Source organism: Trachypithecus francoisi, unplaced genomic scaffold (genome assembly GCF_009764315.1).
Source record: "Trachypithecus francoisi isolate TF-2019V2 unplaced genomic scaffold, Tfra_2.0 Lachesis_group15, whole genome shotgun sequence".
NCBI classification, from domain to species: Eukaryota; Metazoa; Chordata; class Mammalia; order Primates; family Cercopithecidae; genus Trachypithecus; species Trachypithecus francoisi.
This window is the reverse complement of record NW_022681460.1, coordinates 99,539,203-99,561,115: the sequence shown is the minus strand read 5'-3', so window position 1 is coordinate 99,561,115 and position 21,913 is coordinate 99,539,203. Positions and strand designations below refer to the sequence as shown.

At 47.9% G+C, this 21,913-nt stretch overlaps 1 protein-coding gene across 6 annotated transcripts in view; it reads right to left on the bottom strand.

The window, feature by feature from the left end:
- Positions 1-21,913, bottom strand: part of MYH11 (myosin heavy chain 11) — a 155,396-nt gene that overhangs the window by 45,057 nt on the left and 88,426 nt on the right. For all 6 annotated transcript variants that reach the window (XM_033235634.1, XM_033235631.1, XM_033235635.1 and 3 more), the window contains 7 exons: positions 15,505-15,600; positions 12,235-12,353; positions 11,260-11,412; positions 9,453-9,626; positions 8,169-8,342; positions 4,922-5,036; positions 1,685-1,878 (listed from right to left, as the gene is read on the bottom strand). In XM_033235634.1, the coding sequence (XP_033091525.1) occupies positions 1,685-1,878; positions 4,922-5,036; positions 8,169-8,342; positions 9,453-9,626; positions 11,260-11,412; positions 12,235-12,353; positions 15,505-15,600 (1,025 nt within the window). The remainder of the gene's footprint in view (positions 1-1,684; positions 1,879-4,921; positions 5,037-8,168; positions 8,343-9,452; positions 9,627-11,259; positions 11,413-12,234; positions 12,354-15,504; positions 15,601-21,913) is intronic.

The window sequence follows — 21,913 nt, the reverse complement described above, 5'->3', positions numbered from 1 at the left end:
CTCCCTCACTTCCTGTCCATCAGCAGTTTGATTGGTTCTAGCTCCCAAATATCTCCCAACCCTCCCAACTTCTCTTCACCACCATTGTCTCCACTATCTTCTCCTGCCTGGACAACCACAGAAACCACCCACCTGGTCTTCTCTCTCCAGTCTTGCCTCTCCCCTCAGTCCCCTCATTTGCTTTCCTTTGTTCTTTTTGTTTTTTATTTTTTGAGATAGGGTCCCATTCTGTCACCCAGGCTGGAGTCCAGCAGCGCGATCATGGCTCACTGCAGCCTCAAACTCCTGGGCTCGAGTGATCCTCCCAAATCAGCCTCCCAAGTATTTGGGACCACAAGCATGTGCTACCATGCCTGGATAATTTTTTTTTAATGTTTTTGTAGATACAGGGTCTTGCTATGTTGCCCAGGCTAGCCTTGAACACCTGGTCTCAAGTGATCCTCCCACCTCAACCTCCCAAAGTGCTGGGATTACAGGCATGAGCCAGCATATGTCCAGTCCCCTCATTCACTTCCTAAAATGTAAATCTGACCATGCCATAGCCCTGCTTAAACACCCCGAGGCATCCCTAGAGAGAGAAGGCCAAGCTCCAGAAAGAACACCAGGAGCACCACAATCTAGCCCCTGCCTACCCATTCAGCCTCATTCCTACCTCACACACCGTCTGATTCCTACCTCACGCCATCACACATCTGCAACATGAAATGACCTATGTAGGATTTTCTTTTTCTTTCTTTCTTTTTTTTAAAGATGGAGTCTCACTCTGCTGGCCAGGCTAGAATGCAGTGGTGCGATCTCAGCTCACTGCAACCTCTGCCTCCTGCGTTCAAGAGATTTTTCTCAGCCTCCTGAGTAGCTGGGATTACAGGCATGAGTCACACGCCTGACACTATCTAGCATTTTCTTACCTAGATCCTTCATTTCTCACCTCCACACTCTTGCTTATCCTGGGCGCTCTGCTAGGGTGCCCTCCCCACCCTGCCTTCCATGTCACCAAGTTGATGGCTACACATTCTTCAAGTTCAAGTTCACCAGAAGCTTTCTCTGAGTCCTGAGGCTGTGGGAGGAGCCCTGGCTCTTTGGTGTTCTCATAATTGACCACATTCCATCACCATCATCAGCTGTGTGTTTACAGCTCCCCGTACAGCACTAGTGGCATCTTGGAGGGATTCTGTGCGGGGGGTTGAGGGACCGTCCTGTGCATTGTACGATGCTTAGCGCATCCTTGCCCTCTACCCACTAGATGCTGACTAGCAGCCCCCTCCTGGTTGTGACAACCAAAAACGTCGGTAGACATGTCCACATAGAGGAGACAATCACCCAAGGTGAAGATGCCTGCCCCAGATTAAGAGAAACCCATAGGCAAGGACTACAATGTTTCTCACACTGTCTCCCCAGCACCCGGCACAGGGAGGAGCCCAGTGAATACTTCCTGGGATAATGAATGAATGAGTGACTGGATGTCCTGCACAGCAACTCCACAGCTGAAAAGTCTCTGGATGCGTCCTCCCTTCCTCCTTTGCCTCCAGGTATGCGGAATGGGTCTGAAATTCAGATAGCCTTCCCCGCATGGCAAATGGGGTCCTCGGGGTAGGTAGGGGCGGAGGGCGCCTGGGGGACGCTGTGACTGCTTGGGGGCAGCCCTGGCTTCTGGGAGCCCCAGGGTCTGGGCGGCGGGCCTCACCCTCTTCTCGTGGTTGGGGATGATGCAGCGTACGAAGTTGGGCGTGGTGTTGCGCAGCGTGGTCATCAGCTTGCCTAGCTGCTCCTTGTACAGCTGCCCCACTGTGCGGAACATCCCCTTCTTGGTCTTGGAGGCACTGGGCAGCGAGCTCTCCGTCATCTTGGCCATCTGGTCCAGTCCCACGATGCGGTCCACTATGGGGCACAGCCAGGGTGGCATCAGCCTCTGGCCCACCCACCCCTAACTAGGCCAGAGGCCCAGACCCTGCCCCACCCACCAGCCTGCCCACTCCAATCTTTCCTTCCATCACCAATGCCTCCTTCAGCAGTCAGGGTTTCCAAGTACTGTCTACTTGGGAAATCCTGAGAGCACCTGAGTGGCAGAAAGAACAAATTCCCTGTGATGGAGTCACGCTGACCTAGGAGTCAAGCCTGCTCTTGCTGTCCACTCACTGACTAGCCTTGGCTTGGCACCATCCTGTGCCTCAGTCTCCCTTTCTACAAAACGGAGGTAATAAAACTATCTACCTTCTAGGGCAGGGATAAGAAAACAAGGCACAGAAGGCACTTATTCCCTGCCAGTCTCCAATCCTTCATCCACCAACAAATAGTTATTGAGGACCTGCTGTGCTCCAGGCCCTGGGGACACCGCCGTGAGCAAAAACAGACCCGGCCCCTCACCCCACTTATATCACAGGGAAGGAGACAGTGGTCACATATGTTAAGTATGGAATATCTTGAGTAGTTAGGTGTGCTTAGAAAAATAAAAATAGGGTAAAGCAGAGAGAGAGAGAGTGATGAGGGTGCTCTCTTAGATTAGGAGGTGGTGTGGTAGGATCTGCTAAGTCGCATATTTGAACAGAAACCAGAAAGAAATGGGTGGATAACAATGTAGGTATCCACAGAAGAAATATTCTGAGGCAGAAGATACAGCACACTCTCCAAGATAGAAGCCTGGCACATCAGTAAGTGCTCAACAAAAAGTAGGTATTATTATTATTATATTATTATTATTATTTTATTGAGACAGAGTTTCACTCTTGTTGGCCAGGCTGGAGTGCAATGGCACGATCTTGGCTCACTGCAAGCGCCGCCTCCCAGGTTCCAGCAATTCTCCTGCCTCAGCCTCCTGAGTTGCTGGGATTACAGGCATGCGCCACCACGCCTGGCTCATTTTTTTGTATTTTTAGGAGAGACGGAGTTTCTCCATGTCGGTCAGGCTGGTCTCAAACTCCTGACCTCAGTGAGTCCCCCGCCTTGGCCTCCCAAAGTGCTGGGATTACAGGCGTGAGCCACTGCGCCCAGCCATCATCATTATCATCATCGCCACCAAGGTTCTTTTTCTACCAGCCCAACAGATCCTGCACATGCCAAGCCCAACCCAGAGGCCATGGACAGCACCATTTCTTCATCTTGGACTCAGTTAGATTCCGTGTAACAATCTCTTTTTTTTTTGAGACAAAATGTCACTCTGTTGCCCAGCTGGAGAGCAGTGGCGTGATCTCAGCTCACTGCAACCTTCACCACCCAGGTTCAGGTGGTTCTCCTGCCTCAGCCTCCTGAGTAGCTGGGATTACAGGCACCCACCAGTACACCCGGCTAATTTTTTTTTGTTTTTATTATTTTTTTTATTTTTAGTTTTATTTTTTCAAGACAGAGTCTTGCTCTTTCGCCCAGGCTGAAGTCCAGTGGTGCAATCTCAGCTCACTGCAACCTGCGCCTCCTGAGTTCAGGCAATTCTCCTGACTCAGCCTCCTCAGTAGTTGGGATTACAGGTGCCCACCACTACGCCCAGTTAGGTTTATGTATTTTTACTAGAGACAGGGTTTCACCACATTGGCCAGACTGGTCTCCAACTCTTGACCTCAAGTGATCCTCCCGCCTCGGCCTCCCAAAGTGCTGGGATTACAGGTGTGAGCCACTGCGCGCAGCCTCATGCAACAATCTCTCTGCTTGTCTTTGAGAGTCTTATCTCTCCCACAAGACTGTGGGTCCCACAGGGGAGGGACTGCAGACTTCATCATGTTTCCTGGGGTGACACAGACCCGGGGTGCGATGCTGTTCCCTAAGTCCAGAGCCTGGCATACGGTTGGGGCACAGCTGGCCCCTCCTGGAGCCTTTTTTTAGCTTCAAACAAGGGAAGATCAGTCTTATAAGCCCCAGGCCCATGGGCCCTGTGCCAAGAACAAAACCTGCTATGGACGCTGATAGCCAGGGACAAACAGCAAACCCCCTCCCCTCATCATCACTCCAGCAGCTCTTCCCAGGGATCATCTCCTCACTGGTTCTCAAAGGGAGCCGGAGCGTGGTCCCCAGACCAGCAGCATCACCTGGGATGAACGTTTTCAGGCCTGCCCCATCCCTGGCCCCAGACCTGCAGAATCAGATCTTAGGATAGGCCCAGCCATCTGAGTTTTAAAAAGCCCTCCAAAGAGGGCCAGGTGTGGTGGCTCATGCCTGTAATCCCAGCACTTTGGGAGGCTGAGGCGGGCAGATCACCTGAGGTCAGGCGTTCGAGACCAGCTTGGGCAACACACAGGAACCCCCGTCTCTACTAAAAATACACAAATTAGCCAGGCATGGTGGCGTGTGCCTGTAATCCTAGCTACCCGGGGGACTGAGGCAGGAGAATCACTGGAACCAAGGAGGTAGACGCTGCAATGAGCCAAGATCGCACCAATGCACTCCAGCCTGGGTGACACAGCAAGATTCTGTCCCTAAATAAACAAATAAAGCCTTCCAGGGGGTCGTGATGCCTGCTTGAGTTTGAACACCACTGGTCTAATTTAACCCTCACAATACCCCAGTAGAGGTGGCAACTATTACTGTGTTTCCTGGTTTTACTAATGAGGGCAATGAAGCTTAATGACATTGAGTGACTCATCCAAGACCACAGAGCTAGGAGGTGGCAGAGACAAGATGCAGCAAAGTCCTTCTGACGCTGGACAGGGCAGTCTAACTCCCCGTGCCTGGCGTGCTGTTTCTCCCGTCTATCGCCTGAGCCCTGACCTCAGGACCTCATCCCCTGGGGACATGTAGGATTGAGGCGCTCAGGGACCCCATTCAGGAAGAGATTGTTTCAACAAGACATCACTCACCAGCACATGCCAATGCTCTTCCTTCCCCTGCCTCCATACAAAGGCCTCCCCCTCCTGGGTCAGGTGTGGGAGTCGGGGGACTTGGGTGTTCAATTCTCCAGCTCAAAGCAGAACATGGATCTGAGCAGAGAAGGCCTTACCGTCCTTCCACAGGTCGGCCACAAACTTGTCAGAGGAGGCATTGAGCAGGGAAGTCACGTTGTCATTCAGCGGGTCCATGTTCTTGGTCAGCCAGGCACTCGCATTGTAGTCCACCTGCCAAGGACACCTGCTGGTCAGAACTCCTGGGAAACGAGAAACTTAGCAACCAAGGCCAGGACCCCAGCCCTCCCATCGTCCTTCCAGATCTTCTGAGGTCAGAGAGGAAATGACGTTTATGACCACCATGATGGGACTCCGTAAACACCAATGAAGAGACCAACAGCCCAGGGACCTGTGCCCACATAGTAGGACACCAGCCAATGACAGCCATTGCTGGGAAAGCCTAGTTTCCATTCCATATTCTACTAACGCTGCTGTGGTAGCCTTCCTCCTCCTAAGCCAGCGCAGTGCCCATGAGTTACACAAGATTAAGAGATTTCATGATGGCAGATGCCCTCCAGCTGACATGCAAAATTCCCCCCTCATCATCTTCCTGGTTTAGAAATTAAGCACGACGGCCAAGTGTGGTGGCTCACGCAGGTAATCCCAGCACTTTGGGAGGCCAAGGTGGGTGGATCATTTGAGGTCAGGCATTCGAGACCAACCTGACCAACATGGTGAAACCCCATCTCGGGCCGGGCGTGGTGGCTCAAGCCTGTAATCCCAGCACTTTGGGAGGCCGAGACGGGCGGATCACGAGGTCAGGAGATCGAGACCATCCTGGCTAACACGGTGAAACTCCGTCTCTACTAAAAATACAAAAACTAGCCAGGTGAGGTGGCGGGCGCCTGTAGTCCCAGCTACCCGGGAGGCTGAGGCAGGAGAATGGCGTAAACCCGGGAGGCGGAACTTGCAGTGAGCTGAGATCCGGCCACTGCACTCCAGCCCGGGTGACAGAGCGAGACTCCGCCTCAAAAAAAAAAAAAAAAAAAAAAGAAACCCCATCTCTACTAAAAATACAAAAAAAATTAGCCAGGCATGCTGGTGCATGCCTGTAATCCCAGCTACTCAGGAGGCTGAGGCAGGAGAATTGCTTCAACCTGGGAGGTGGAGTTTGCACTGAGCTGAGATTGCACCACTGGACTCCAGCATGGGCGACAGAGTGAGACTCTGTCTCAAAATTAATTAATTAATTAATTAAGCATGGCATCCTGTTTTCTACTCTCTAATGAGCATAATTTGTAACTCAGAGATCCTGATACATGGATATACAGAAAAAGGACATACAGGCTTTTTACATTCCTGACTCAAACACTGACCATGCCTAAAGCCCTAATTTTTATTGTGGTAAATATTAAATGAAAGGAACTGATAATATACCTTTGCTGGGTTATTATGGGATGTGGGTTATCAGGATAATAGCTAGGCTTGATCTGAGAGAAAACTGAAAACAAATCCACTGAAAAAAAATCCACTGATGAAGTAGGGAAAAGAAAAGTATTGTCTCTATATGCTTAAAGGAACATATACTCCCTTGAATATAGACTAGGAATTGGAAAAACTTTTGGTGAAGGCCCAGATAGTAGATATTTTTGGCTTGGCAAGTCATACAGTGTTTTGTGTTCTTTTTGTTTTGTTTTGTTTTGTTTTTGAGACAGAGTCATTCTCCGTTGCCCAGTCTGGAGTGCAGTGGTGTGATCTCAGCTCACTGCAACCTCCACCTTCCTGGGTCAAGCAGTTTTCTTGCCTCAGCCTCCTGGGTAGCTGAGATTACAGGTGTGTGCCACCATGCCCGGCTAATTTTTTTTATTTTTTAATTTTTTTATTTTTAGCAGAGATAGGGTTTCACCACATTGGCCAGGCTGATCTCAAGCTGCTGACCTCAAGTGATCCACCTGCCTTGGTGCTGGGATTACAGGGGTGAGCCACCACGCCTGGCCAAGTCATACAGTCTTTGTTGCAGCTACTCAACTCTGGTGCTGTAGTACAAAAGTAGCCAGCCATAGACACTATGTATACAAACACGCATGGCTGTGTTCCAATAAAACTTTATTTACAATAACAAGCTGTGGGCCAGATTGGATTCTATTGCCACCTCCTGGTAGAGAGCCTTGCCTGTTCCCATGATGCAGTGGGGGTACTGATGAGTCAACAGAATACTACAATTCTGCAAGCCAGACTAAGCTATGTCCTTTGTACATTATCCAGGACGCTTGAGAGCCATAGGGCAAGGGCCTATACAGTAACAGCCAAGGCACGTTGATGATGATGATGATGAATACAACTATCATCGATTTCCCTAGCCAGAGCAGGCTGGCAATAGCAAACCCAAAGCAGTGGCATGGGAGATTTTTGTTGAAGCTAGGTATGGATGTATTAGTCACCCCATTCCAGTTGACCCTGCCTGTTGGGTATAACTTGTAGCAGGAAGGATTTAGAGTCTATACAAGAAAAGCAGGCTGAGGCCAGGTGCAGTGGCTCATGCTCGTAATCCCAGCACTTCAGGAAGCCGAGGCCGGGGGATTGCTTGAGCCCGGGAGTTCAAGACCAGCCTGGGCAACATAGCAAGACTCCATCTCTATACATAATTTAACAATTTAGCTGGGCGACCAGGCATGGTGGCTCATGCCTGTTATCCCAGCATTTTGGGAGGCCGAGGTGGGTGGATCACCTGAGGTCAGGAGTTTGAGACCAGCCTGGCCAACATGGTGACACCCTGTCTCTACTAAAAATACAAAAATTAGCTGGGTGTAGTGGCAGGTGCCTGTAATCCCAGCTATTTGGGAGGCTGAGGCAGGAGAATCTCTTTAACTTGGAGGTGGAGGTTGTAGTTAGCGGAGATCACACCACTGCACTCCAGCCTCAATGACAAGAGCAAAACTCCATCTCAAAAAAAAAAAAAAAAAAAAAAAAATTAGCTGAGTATGGTGGTGTATACCTGTAGTTCCAGCTACTTGGGAGGCTGAGGCAGGAGGATTGTGTAAGCCCAGGAAGCTGAGGCTGTAGTGAGCTATGATCACACCACTGCACTCCAGCCTGAGTGACAAAGCGAGACCCTGTCTCTGACAAAAACAGAAAGAAAGAACTGCCTGGACATCACGGTTGGAAAACATGAGAGTGGCTGCAGCTGATGCCTTACAGATGCATAGACAAATTACGAATAGGACTTGGTTGGGATTTGCTTAGTAGCAGATGCCTTTGCAGTTTCCAGGCAGCCCAAGGTTCTGCCACTCTCAGACTATCTCTGCGCTGAGCAGCCACTGGGGCTCCCCTGAGACAGAGTCCCCGGGGCCCTGTGGCTGGTACCTTCCCAGCATAATGGATGATGGAGAACTCAGTCTTGTCCTTGAGCTGCTTGGGCTTCTGGAACTTCGGGTGACTGCCCTGCTCCGTGCACAGCTTCTCCACGAAAGACTTGTCTGTGGCTTTGGGGAACCAGCACTCCTCGTCCAGCAGGGCCAGCACACCTGGAGGGTTGTTCTGTGGGAGACAAGTAGAGCTTGAATCAGAGAGGACACCCAACCTCGAGCATTCCACGAAGAGCTGGCCAACTATACACAACGCATGGGCATCCACCAAGATCTGATACTGTATTTGCTCACATATAAAGATGAGTTTATGACCCCCATGCTTCCAAATCTACCCTCAAATTACCCTGTGCCCAATGGACCAGTATCAGGGAGGGAAGGCAGAACATGTTTGCTGCCGTCCCCTAGTGGGCAACACGCAGATAACATCATGAAGAGTTCATAATTCTTGCAAACGAATTTGTTGCTTGACTTGAATTCACCTAGGGTTCCTGTTAGGAAAGTTTTTTTTTGGAGACAGGGTCTCACTCTGTCATCCAGGCTGGAATGCAGTGGTGCAATCTCGGCTCACGGCAACCTCTGCCTCCAGGGCTCAAGCAATCCTCCCACCTCAGCCTCCCAAATAGCTGCGACCACAGGCATGCACCACCAGGCCCGGCTAATTAGTAGAAACCCTGTCTCTACTAAAAGTACAAAAGTTTGCTGGGCGTGGTGGTGCATGCCTGTAGTCTCAGCTACTTGGGAGGCTGAGGCAGGAGAATCACTTGAGCCGGGGAGGTGGAGATTGTGTGACTGCACTCCAGCCTGGGCAACAGAGTCAGACCATGTCATGAAAAGAAAGAAAAGAAAGAAAGAAAGAAAGAGAGAGAGAGAGAGAGAGAGAGGAGAGAGAGAGAGAGAGAGAGAGACAGACAGACAGACAGACAGAAAGAAAGAAAGGAAAGAAAGAAAGAAAGGAAAGAAAGAAAGGAAAGAAAGAAAGAAGGAAAGAGAAATGGCAGAGAAGGAAAGGGAAGGGAAAGAGGGTAGGGAAGAAAAAAAAGGAAAAAGAGGATGGAAGGCAGGCAGAAATTAAAGAAAATATCTTTGATACGAAAATGTGGGTTAATGGAAATTGTAACAGTTCACAAGGATTCAGCTTACAGCCTTTCAGGACTTGGTGATGGATTGGGTTGGGGGAATGCTATGCGCCTGGGGAGGGTGTGGGGTCCATGTCAGCTCCACAGAGGCTACACACGTGTGCAATGTGTGACAGAGCCCTGCACACCCACGTGCCCCTCACCGGCCGCTCGATGAGCTCAATGCAGGGCTGTAGGTCCAGCCCAAAGTCGATGAAGTTCCACTCGATGCCCTCGCGCTGGTACTCTTCCTGCTCCAGGATGAACATGGTGTGGTTGAAGAGCTGCTGCAGCTTCTCGTTGGTGTAGTTGATGCACAGCTGCTCGAAGGAGTTCACCTGAGCACATGGCATGGCGGCGGGGCGTGAGGATCTTGGTATGAAGTCAGAAGACAAGGAACCCCACAGAAGCTCCACCTGACAGCGCCCCCATGGCTTGCCCACATCCTGTTCTGCCATCCCAGCACCCAGACGGGGCTGAGACCCCGAAACATGCTGCCTAGAGTCCACCAGGGCTGGCGAAGTTGACATCACATGGCCCTCACATACCTTAAAGATGCTTATCTTCTCTATCTGCACAACCATCTATGGATGGACAAATCTCATAAGGCATGCTACCGCATGTACAGATGTGGAAACATTGTACAGATGTGAGAACAGAGGTGCAGAGAGAAAGTGACTCTGTAGTACACCTCTTTCAGGATATTTATCAATCTATCAATATATCTGTCAATGCTGATAGATATCTATCAATATATCTGTCAATATTGATAGATATCTATCAATATCTATCAGCCAAACCTCCCGGCTGGGTGCTGTGGCTGATGATTGTAATCCCAGCACTTAGGGAGGCCAAGGCGGGAGGATCACTTGAGGTCAGGAGTTTGCAACCAGCCCGGCAAACATAGCGAAAACTCTCTCTACTAAAAATACAAAAATTGGCCAGGCATGGAGGCTCATGCCTGTAATCCCAGCACTTGGGGAGGCCAAGGCAGGTGGATCACTTGAGGTCAGGAGTTGGAGACTGGGCCAACAGGGTGAAACTCCATCTCCACTTAAAAAAAAAAAAAAAATTAGCCGGGCATGATGGCACTAATCCCAGCTACTCGGGAGGCTGAGGCAGGGGAATCACTTGAACCTGGGAGGCGGAGGTTGCAGTGAGCCAGGATTGCACTACTGCACTCTGGCCTGGGTGACAGAGTGAGACTCTGTCTCAAAAAAAAAAAAAAAAAAAGAATTAGCTGGGCATAGTGGCATGTGCCTGTAGTTCCAGCTACTCAGGAGGCTGAGACAGGAGAATTGCTTGAACCCAGGAGATGGAGGCTGCAGTGAGATGAAATTGTGACACTGCATTCCAGTCTGGGCAACAAAGTAAAACTCCATCTCAAAAAACAAAACAAGACAAAAAAAAAACTCCTTCCCGTTCTCTGAGAACTTTCCTCGGACCCATGGGTGTGGATCCATTATCCATGTTTCTACTACATGAGGTATTGCAAGCTCCTGCAAACAATTCTTGGCTTGGAGGTGACCATGTAGCCAATTCAGGTGAGTAAGACTCAGACTTAATTCCAAGATTTTGGTTGGAACTGTTAGAAAAGAGATTTTTTTTTTTGCCAGGATTACTGAGAGGCAGTCTGGAGCTTTGGCAGCCATCTTGCCACCATGAGGGGAGAGCCTGCTTGAGAAAGGAGCAATAGGGAAGAAGGCAGAGAGAAAGAGAGAGAAAGATGGCGGAAGATCAGACTCTGCCTACAGGATCCAGCTGCATGTCTGGCCTTCTCAGTTCCAGAAACCAATGCATTTCCTGTTGGATTTCTGTCTCTTATACCCTCAAGGATCCACCCTTAACTAGACAGCCTCCTACCCTACCGTAGCCATCTACATAATTTTCTCCAAAATCATGATTCCTCCAAGAAAAAGCCCCATCTCAGAGAACCAAGACCACGGCTGTTACAATCCCACTGAGCTGTACCTCAAAGATCTCAAATCCAGCTATATCCAGGATACCCAGGAAGGAAGCCCCTTGCCGATGGGTCTTGTCCAGGGCTTTGTTCACGCGGGTGAGTATCCAGCGGAAAAGACGCTCATATGTTGCCTTGGCCAAAGCCTCTACAGCAAAGTCAGCCTGCAGAGGGGAACCAGGGGAACCTGGTTATTCTCACTGGGCTCCATTTTCACATAAGCCAGGCTGGTGGTGAAGATTTTTATTCTTGTCCAGGCATGGTGGATCACACTGTAATCCCAGCACTTTGGGAGGCCAACCAAGGCCAGTGGATCACTTGAGGTCAGGAGTTCAAGACCAGCCTGGCCAACATGGCAAAAACCCATCTCTACTAAAAATACAAAAAGTAGCCAGGCGTGGTGGTGCATGCCTGTACTCCCAGCTGCTTGGGAGACTGAGGCAGGAGAATTATTTGAATCTGGGAGGCAGAGGCTACAGTGAGCTGAGATCACACCACTGCACCCCACCCTGGACGACAGAGCAAGACTCTGGCTCAAAAACAAAAAACAAACAAACACAAAAAACCTGACATGGGACTTTGAATATTCTAGTATTGAATAAATAAGGGATAAAGAGATGAGACGAATGGGTGGATGGATGGACAGATGAATGAATGAATGGAATGACAGGTGGAGGAGTGATGGATGGCTGGACAGATGGACGGGTCATGGATGGATGAATGGACAGATGGTGAGTGAGGGACAGATGCACAGATGATGGGTGAACAGATAGACGGGCAGATGAGTGGATGGATGGATGGATGGACAGACAGATGAACGAGTGGATAGAAAGATGGATGGATGGACAGATGCAGAGGCAGACCATGGGTGAATGGATTAATGAATAGATGAATGAGTGAACAGGGGGGTAGATGGATGAATGGATGGATGGATGGGTGGGTGCATGGATGGGTAAGTGATAAGTAAATGGCAGGTACATCATTACCTGTTCTTTTGTCTGAGCTTTCTGTACCACATCTCGCCCAACCTTGATACGAGGAGTGAGGATGGATCTAGTGAAATCTGTCACGTTGATTCCCATGAGGTGGCAAACTTTCTGAGCAGCTGGATGGAGAAAAGAAACATCTTGAGTGCATCACAAAAGAAATAGCTTGGCAAGAAGGCACATCACATGGGCTATTTGTGATCTGTGAATACACTGGGTTATCTTGGGGAAATGGGACCCACTGACCGTGAATATAGTCCTAAAGGCTGCTGTCATTAGTGGTCACACCTCCCAGTATTTTGCTGAGAGGCAATGATTGCAGGGGGACTGAAGTATGCCCCAGTTGGGGGTTCAGGGTCAGGTAGTTCTAGTTTCAAGTCCCTGTCCCCTCACACTTCCAAGTCATGTGACTTTGCAAAAGCTCTTTACTCTCCCGGAGTCTCGCTTTTCTCAGCTTTAAAAAGGGTCAGCTCTTCGGTACCTTGTTGGTAACCAGGACTAAATAAGGTAAAATATGTAAAGTCCCTGAGAGAGAGAGGGAGGGAGGATGTGGGGGCGGGGGGTGGGGGGGAGAGAGAGAGAGAGATTTATTTATTTATTTTTTTGGAGATGGAGTCTTGCTATGTCACCCAGACTGGAGTGCAGTGGTGCGATCTCAGCTCACTACAACCTCTGCCTCCCGGGTTCAAGCAATTCTCCTGCCTCAGCCTCCCAAGCAGCTGGGATTATAGGTGCCCGCCACCACACTCAGCTAATTTCTTTTGTGTTTTAGTAGAGATGGAGTTTTACTGTGTTGCCCAGGCTGGTCTTGAAGTCCTGAACTCAGGCAATCCACCCACCTCGGCCTCCCCACGTGCTGGGATTACAGGTGTGAGCCACTGGCCCCTGAGATTTATTTAATACTTAGTAAGTATTAAATAGTTACTAATAGTAACATTTATTGAATAGTTACTATTCAATAAATATTTGTTTCACCCTTCCAGGATATGTGTTTGCAATAGCAAAATACTAGAATCAACCTAAATTTTTTTTTTTTTTTTTTTTTGAGATGCAATCTTCCTGTGTTGCCAGGCTGGAGCACAGTGGTGCGACCACTAGCTGGTCCCTTAACGTGAAAATAGCATTACATGCTGCTTTGCATGTGCAAGGCAGAGTAAATACAGTGATTTTAGGATTTTTTTCCCCCATCTCTTGGCAAGAGTGCTTTTTCATTTCTCTTTCCCCGAGGTCTTTCCTTGGCATCTGGATTCTGTTAATTTGCCAGATTTAGGGACTCTAATACATAACAAACACCTGAGAATGAAACTGCCACTGCAAAATTATAACTGAGACACTGAACAGGATCTGACCTAACCAACTCCATCTTGCTTCTAACCTCCAAGCTCCACTGAACGATTCCTGGATGTAAGCTGAACTAACTTTGGGATGAACTTAGTTTATAGTTTGTTTGTTTATTTATTTATTTATTGAGACAGGGTCTCATTACGTCATCCAGGCTGGAGCATAGTGGCACAATCTTGGTTCACTGCAATCTCCACCTCCTGGGTTCAAGCAATTATCCTGCCTCAGCCTCCTGAGTAGCTGGGATTACAGGTGCCCGCTACCAGGCCCAGCTAATTTTTATATTTTTAGTAGAGATGGGTTTTCACCATGTTGGCCAGGCTGGTCTTGAACTCCTAACTTCAAGTGATCCACCCGCTTCGGCCTCCCAAAGTACTAGGATTACAGGCATGAGCCACCATGCCCGGCCTCTTAGTTTATAGTTTAAAACACAAGAACCCTTTCCCAAAACAAACCTCCTTCTTGCCTGGGGAGTACACTGCCTTTGTAGGAAGAACAAGTTAGCCCAAAGATGAAAAATTATGGTTTAGGAGTTCTGTAACTGGAGGCTACAAGAGTCTGACCCTCCCTAAATTGCTCCTGGGGATAACATCACTAATGTAAAATCTAACATCAGTGCTTGTGATATTTTGCAGACCCTGGCACCAGGTGGATCAGCTGACACCACCCAGATCAAGAAACTGGCTCATCTGATCTGATGGCCTCTGTCCAGGAACTGACTCAGGGCAAGAGGACAGCTTCGACTCCCTGTGATTTCATCTCTGACCCAACCAATCAGCACCCCCAACTCACTGGCCTCCCCCTAACCACATGATGCTTAAAAACTGTGATCCCTGAATGCTCAAGGAGATTGATTTGAGTAATAATAAAACTCTGCTCTCCCATGCAGCCGGCTCTGCATGAATTACTCTTTCTCTATCTCCATTCCCCTGTCTTGATTAATTGGCTCTGTCTAGGCAGTGGGCGAGGGAAACCCAGTAAGCGGTTGCAAAAGGTTTGATCAAGGTGGGCTCTAGGGAGTGGTAAAAGCAACGCAATATACAGCCTGGGCCGGGAGATAAGAAACCTAAGTTTTGCCCTCAGCTCAGCCACCAACAAGCATGGTGGTAGCCGTGCCAGCTTCTCAAAACACAAAATACTATTTCTTTGTGGGTAGGTTTATCAGATTTAGGGGGACAATTACAGGATGCTCAGTTAAACCTGAGTTTCAGATAAACAAGAATACTTTTTTGGTATAATCATGGTTCAAATGTTACAAGGGACATACTTAAAATTTAAAAAAGGTTTGTTGTCTACCTAAAATTGAAATGTGTCTGGACATCCTGTATTTTATCCGGTACCCCTAATTCTCAGGGCAATTGAGATCTGTCTCCCCAGGAAGATCACAGATACGGTAAGAAGAGCTATTCTTGTGTCATTTCCTGCTGTATCCCAGTGGCATATTGCAGGGCTTGAGAAATATTTCTTTAACAAAACAATTAAGTGGAGTATTTGAGAATAGATGGTCCCTCAGGATCTTGTCTGGTCAGTATTAGGGGCGGGATGTGATGACTCTTGCCTGTAATCCCAGCATTTTGGGAGGCCAAGGTGGGAGGATCACTTGGACTCAGGAGTTCAAGATCAGCCTGGGCAACACAGTGAGACCTCGTCTCTATTAAAAGTTGTAAAATTTTGTATTTTAAAAAAAGAACAAATAAAACTATTAGGTTTTTTTTTTTTTGATCCCTGCACTCCGATTCAAGAACTTTCCACATAGGGTCTTGAGCAGTGAAAAGTCTGCAAAAAGAAAAATGAGTGATAAGAACCTAGTCCAACTGTTGTTAAAATCTCAGATACCTTCACCTTGAAAAATAACCAATGGTTAAATGTTACCCTCCCCACCCCCTGCAACCCCGAAGTCATTGGTTATTGGGAAAAGGTGGCAAGTACCTGTGTTATCTGGCATGGATGCCTGGTCTGTGTTTCTTTCCTTCTTGAAGACGATATTTCCAAGCTGTAGGACTGATGATACCACCTTCAATATGGCTGAGGTGGGGAGAGAAGAGCAGAGCAGACACAAAGGTCAATGCCAAAGTACCCTGGAGTTTTGGAGCCTAAAGCCACTGGGGACCCAGAGCCAGCCTACATCGTATTTCCTCTGAAGAAACTAAATTCTGAGCTCAATATTTTCATATGGTTGCTTAAAACCTTGCATTACAATGGAATACCACACAGCAGGGACTGGCAAATTATAGCCCATGGACCAAATCTGGCCCACTGTTTACTATTATAAATAAAGTATTATTGGAACACAGCTATACTCATTCATTTACATATTGATTATAACTATTTGCATGCTATGATGGCAGAGTTAAAGAGTTGCAACAGGGATCGTCTGGCCCACAAAGGCTAAAGAATTTGCTATCTGACCCTTTACAGAAAATGCGTTAGCAACCCCTGCCACAGAACAGTGAGAATGAATGAGCTACAACTACCAAAAAACAAAACTGATGTATTGGGGCCAGCATAGTGACTTATGCCTGTGACCCCAGCACTTTGGGAGGCTGAGGTGGGAGAATTGTTTGAGGCCAGGAGTTTGAGACAGCCTGGGCAATGTAGGGAGATCCTGTCTCTAAAACAAAAATACCCCTGATGTATCTTCCAGACGCAAACACTGAACAAAAGAAGACAGATGGAAACAAGAACGTACTGCCTAAGTCCACATATTGACAGTCCATCCAAGAAGAGGCAAAACTAATCGATGTTGTTAGAAGTCAGGATATTAATTATCCTTAATTGAGGGAAGCTCCGAGAAGGTGCATGTGGGAGCTTCTGCGGGGCTGGTGGCATTTTCTTATTTAAAATGGATTCTAGTTACACAGACGTGTTCAGTTTATAATAATTCTTTGCACGCACGCTATGGCATACACACTTTTCTACATGTAAATCTACATCAGTAAAAGGCTTTTTGAAATAAAAACCCTGTGCTTCTTACATACTCTGCTGGGTGTACAAGATGCCCATGTTGGGATGAAGAAAATATACATTTGTTTTTACTAGTTGTCCAGGTGTCTCCAAACAAAAACACTGTGTTCCCAAGATACTTGGAACCTCTCTGACTCCATACTTAGCACATGTTACTGTTAAAATAGTTTCTATGTCTGAAATCCCCACAAGACCATGAGTTTCTGGAGAGTGAGGGGCCTGCCCTTATCATCTTTGAATTTCCAAAGCCTAGTCCAGGGTCCTGATACACATGGTAGGGAGGGAGAGATGGATGGATGGTAGGTGGAAGGTGGATGGATGGATGAATTAATGAATGAATAAATGGATAGAGGATGGGTTCATGGATGAATGGATGGATGAATGGATGGGTGTGTAGACGAATGGGTGAATGATGGATGGATGAGTAGAGGATAGATGGATGAATACAGGATGGATTGATGGATGAATAATGCATGGATAGAGGATAGATGGATGATGGATGGATGGATAGCTGGATGGATAGAGGATGTATGGATAGTTGGAATGGACAGAGGATGGATGGATGGATGATGGATAGATGGATAGAGAATTGATGGATGATGGATGGACAAACGGATAGAGGACTGATGGATGGATGATGGATGGATGAATGGATGGATAGATAGATGATAGATGGATGACAGATGGATGGATGGTAGATGGGTGGATGGTAGATGGATGAATAAATAGATGGATGGATGGAGGGAGAATGGATGATGATTAACGCAAATTCTTGGCTTAGCTTAACTCAGGTACAAATCACCCAGAGTTCTGGCTTCAAATCAGTCACCGTGTTCCAGGAACAAAGCTTAGAGATCTCAGACTTCTGTGGTTCCTCAGACCAAACCAGACATTACAAGACCCATAACAACAGTTATTCTCACACAATGGAGTCCTTGGCCCAGCTAAGCAAAAGGACCCAGCTGCTGACCACCCACCCATTTGCTCCCACTCACTAAGGCAGAAAGCCTTCTACCCAAAATGAATGAAGCTGCTGTTGACAGGACTTGGAAAGACACTTCCTTTTAACCATAACATCTACGAAAGAGGCTTTGTAAACTATGAAGAGTTGTACTCACAGTTTTAAAAGTGTAAGTTTAAAGTAAAGATTGCTGAAATGCCTGCACAGCCCAGGCGAGCCGGCCAACTCAGGGTTTCTCAATCTTGTCACTGCAGAAATTCGGGGCCAGATAATTCTCTATTGCGGGGAGCTGTCCTGGGCGTCATGGGAGGTTTAGTAGCATCCCTGATCTCTAACCACTAGATGTCAGTGGTGGTTACCCCACCAGAGTTGTGACAACCACAGATGTCGTCAGACATTACTAAATGTCCCCTGGGAGGCAAACTCATCTCTGGAGAGAACCACTGGTCTACATGAACAAAGCCAACTAAGGAGGACTGTGGGGACCCAAGGAGGCCACAAACCCATCTGAAGGGGCCAGCAGCTACTCCGTCATAGCCCAGTATTGCTAGAACTTCTGATTTTTCCAGATCGTGGAAAGCCAGACTTTTTATGTGAAGTCTACCCAGAGTTTTTTTGTTTTGTTTTGTTTTTTCTTTTGAGACAGAGTCTTGCTCTGTCACCCAGGTTGGAATGCATTGGTACAATCTCGGCTCACTGCAACCTCCGCACTTCCCGGGTTCAGGGAAATTCTCCTGCCTCAGCCTCCAGACTAGCTGGGATTACAGGCATGTGCCACCACACCCGGCTAATTTTTCTATTTTTAGGAGAGATGGGGTTTCATCATGTTGGCCAGACTGGTCTCAAACTCCTGACCTCAAGTGATCCATGTGCCTTGGCCTCCCATAGTGCTGGGATTATAGGCCACAGTGCCCCGCCTACCCATATTTAAACTTTAGGAACCAATTTTTAAAAATTTTGAAGGTTGTAGTGGCCGATCTCTCCTGTGGGTTCAGGAGCCAATGGTTTGCACTTTCTGGTATAGTTAACGTAATTCCAGAAACGAAAAAAGAACGCCACCACTCCCAGGCCATAAGAGATGAACCTTGGGGCAGAGTTAGCAGACAGCAAACAAGTAAACCAGTGAGGAGACACAATACAGCAAGGTCGGTGACGGCTGGCGGCATCCTGTTGCACTGGTGCAAAGCATGCATTCTGCAGTTAGACAGTCCTGAGTTCAAATCCCAGCTTCGCTTCTTATAAATCTCATCATCTTTGAATTTCCAAAGCCTAGTTCAGAGTCCAGATACACATGGGGAGGGAGGGAAATGGATGGATGGCAGATGGAGGGGGGATGGACGAATGAATGAATAAATGTATAGAGGATGAGTTCATGGATGAATGGATGGGTGGGTAGATGGATGGATGGATAGGTGATGGATGGATGGATGGATGGGTTGGAAGGATGAGTTGAGGATAGATGGATGAATAGAGGATGGATGGATAGATGGATGAATCATGAATGGATAGAGGATAGAGACTCTACATGCATCTCAATAAGTCCCATGAGCCTCAGTTTCCCTATCTGCAAAATGGAGATGGTAACAGTAGTATCTACTTCATGAAGTTTACTTCCTGTAAGATGCTGAGCAAGGGCCTGACCCAGTAGGCCAGTAGGTGGTAAAGAGCGGAAGCCACCTATATTAGGTTGAATGTTGGTCCTTCTAAAATACGTCCACCTGGAACATGTGGATACGTCCACCTGGAACCTGTGAATATGGCCACCTGGAACCTGTGAATATGGCCTAATTTGCGGGGGGTAACACTTATTTTTTTTTTCCTTTTTGTGGGGAATGGGGTCTCACTATATTACCCAGGCAGGTCTCGAACTCCTGGGCTCAAGCTCTCCTCCTGCCTCTGCCTCCCTGAGAGCTGGGATTACAGGCATGAGCCACCATGTCCAGCCTGAATGTGGCCTAATTTGGAAAAAAAAGGTCTTTGCAGATGGAATCAAGTAAAAAATCTCAAAATGAGGTCATCTCGGATTAACCTGGTGGGCCCTACATTTAATGTCAAGTGTCTTTATGATGGACAGAAGAGAAGATCCACAGAGTAGAACGCCACATGAAGGAGGAGGCAGAGACTGGAGTGAGACAAGCCAAGGAAAAGTCAGGAACAGCCAGAGCCACCAGAAGCCAGGACAGAGGCAAGGAACAGATCTCCCTCGGGGCCTCCAGAAGGAACAACCCCTGCCAACATCTTATCTCTTAAAAAAAAAAAATTAAATTAAAGTTTTAGTAGACAAGGGGTCTTGCTATATTGCCCAGTCTGGTCTTGACCGCCTGGCCTCAAATGATCCTCTCACCTCGGCCTCCCAAAGTGCTGGGATTACAGGCATGAGCCATTATGCCCGGCTCCTGCTGACACCTTGATTTCAGAACCCTGGCCTCCAGAACTGGGAGAGAATAAATTCCTGTTGTTTTAAGACATCAAATTTGTGCTCATTTTTTACAGTGGCCTTACACCTCTCTTCTTACTGAGGAATAGGAAACAGGGCTTTCCAACACCAGACATGTGTACCACCAGGGGTACGCAGGATGGAAGATTTAGGTGATTTTATTTTTTATCTTAAAAATTAGGTGCTTTTTCTAATATGTTAGAAACAGTTTAACCAGGCCAGGCATGGTGGCTCATGGCTGTAATCCCAAGGATTTGGGAGGCTGAGGCAGGTGGATTGCTTGAGGCTAGGAGTTCAAGGCCAGGCTGGACAACATAGCAAGACCCTGTCTCTACAGAAAATTTAAAAATTAGCCAGGCATGGGCTGGGTGTGGTGGCTCACACCTGTAATCCCAGCACTTTGGGAGGCTGAGGTGGGCAGATCACAAGGTCAGGAGATCGATACCATCCTTGTTAACATGGTGAAACCCCATCTCTACTAAAAATACAAAAACAAAATTATCCAGGCGTGATGGTGGGCACCTGCAGTCCCAGCTACTCGGAGGCTGAGGCAGGAGAATGGCGTGAATGTGGGAGGCGGAGCTTGCAGTGAGCCAAGATCGAGCCACTGTACTCCAGCCTGGGCGACAGAGTGAGACTCCATCTCAAAAAAAAAAAAAAATTAGTCAGGCATGGTGGCACATGAGGATATCTTGAGCCCAGGAGTTCAAGGCTGTAGAACCCAATGTGGTGGGGAAAATCCTGGTCTCCCCTGTTCACCTGGAGCCTGACCCACCCACTTCTCCATAGGCCCCTTAATGGAAGGTTTGGAAGTAGCTCTTGGTTTATAAATGGGGTTGGTGTACATTTGGGACTAAATTGGTTCCCATGAGAGTTGGCTATTTGCATGCCATCATCTGAATGCTTGCTCTGTGTACCATCTGCTCCATTATTTGCTTAACCATTTTCTTTAAATTTACCTCCTTCTCTTTCCTTACATTTATTTTAATAGGAAACTTTCTCTATCTTAAGTGAAAAATAATCTTCACTTGCCATAAATAGATGGCAGTTATAAATATAAATACAAGGAAAACAGTATTACCAAATTCTAGCTAGATGCTTGGGCCTGCTGAAGGTGCTGGGCCTGGGGTCTGGTCTCTGTGGTTAAAGGGGAAATTGGCAAGTGCCAATGTACACTGAGAACACTGGGGGCTGGGCATGATGGCTCACGCCTGTAATCCCAGCACTTTGGGAGGCCAAGGCGGGCTGATTGAGCCCAGGAGTTCAAGACTAGAGAATACTGGATAACATGGTGAAGCCTTGTCTCTACTCACCCCTCCAAACACCAAACCAAACCAAACCAAACCAAACCAAAAAAACCCCAGGTCAGGCACGGTGGCTGATGCCTGCAATCCCAGCACTTTGGGAGGCCAAGACGGGTGGATCATCTAAGGTCAGGAGTTTAAAACCAGCCTGGCCAACATGGTGAGACCTAGTCTCCAATAAAAATACACAAAAAATTAGCAGGGCATGGTGATAGGCGCCTGTAATCCCAGCTACTCGGGAGGCTGAGCCAGGAGAATTACTTGAACCCGGGAGGCAGAGGTTGCAGTGAGCCGAGGTCGTGCCACTGCACTCCAGCCTGGGTGACAATAGCAAGCCTCCATCTCAAACAAAACCGAACAAAAACCCTAAAATCAAAAATTAGCCAGGCATGGTAGCACATGCCTGTAGTTTCCATGACTTGAGAGGCTGAGGTGGGAGGACTGCTTGAGCCTGCAAGGCAGAGGGTGCAGGGAGCTGAGATTGCACCACTGTACTCCAGCCTAGGTGACAGAGTGGCGTGATCTCAGCTCACTGCAGCTTTGACCTCCTGCGCTCAAGTGATCTTCCTGCCTCAGTCCCCTAAGCAGCTGGGACTACAGATGTGCACCACGACACCCGGCTAATTTTTTGTATTATTTGTAGAGAAAGAGTCTTGCCATGTTGCCCAGGTT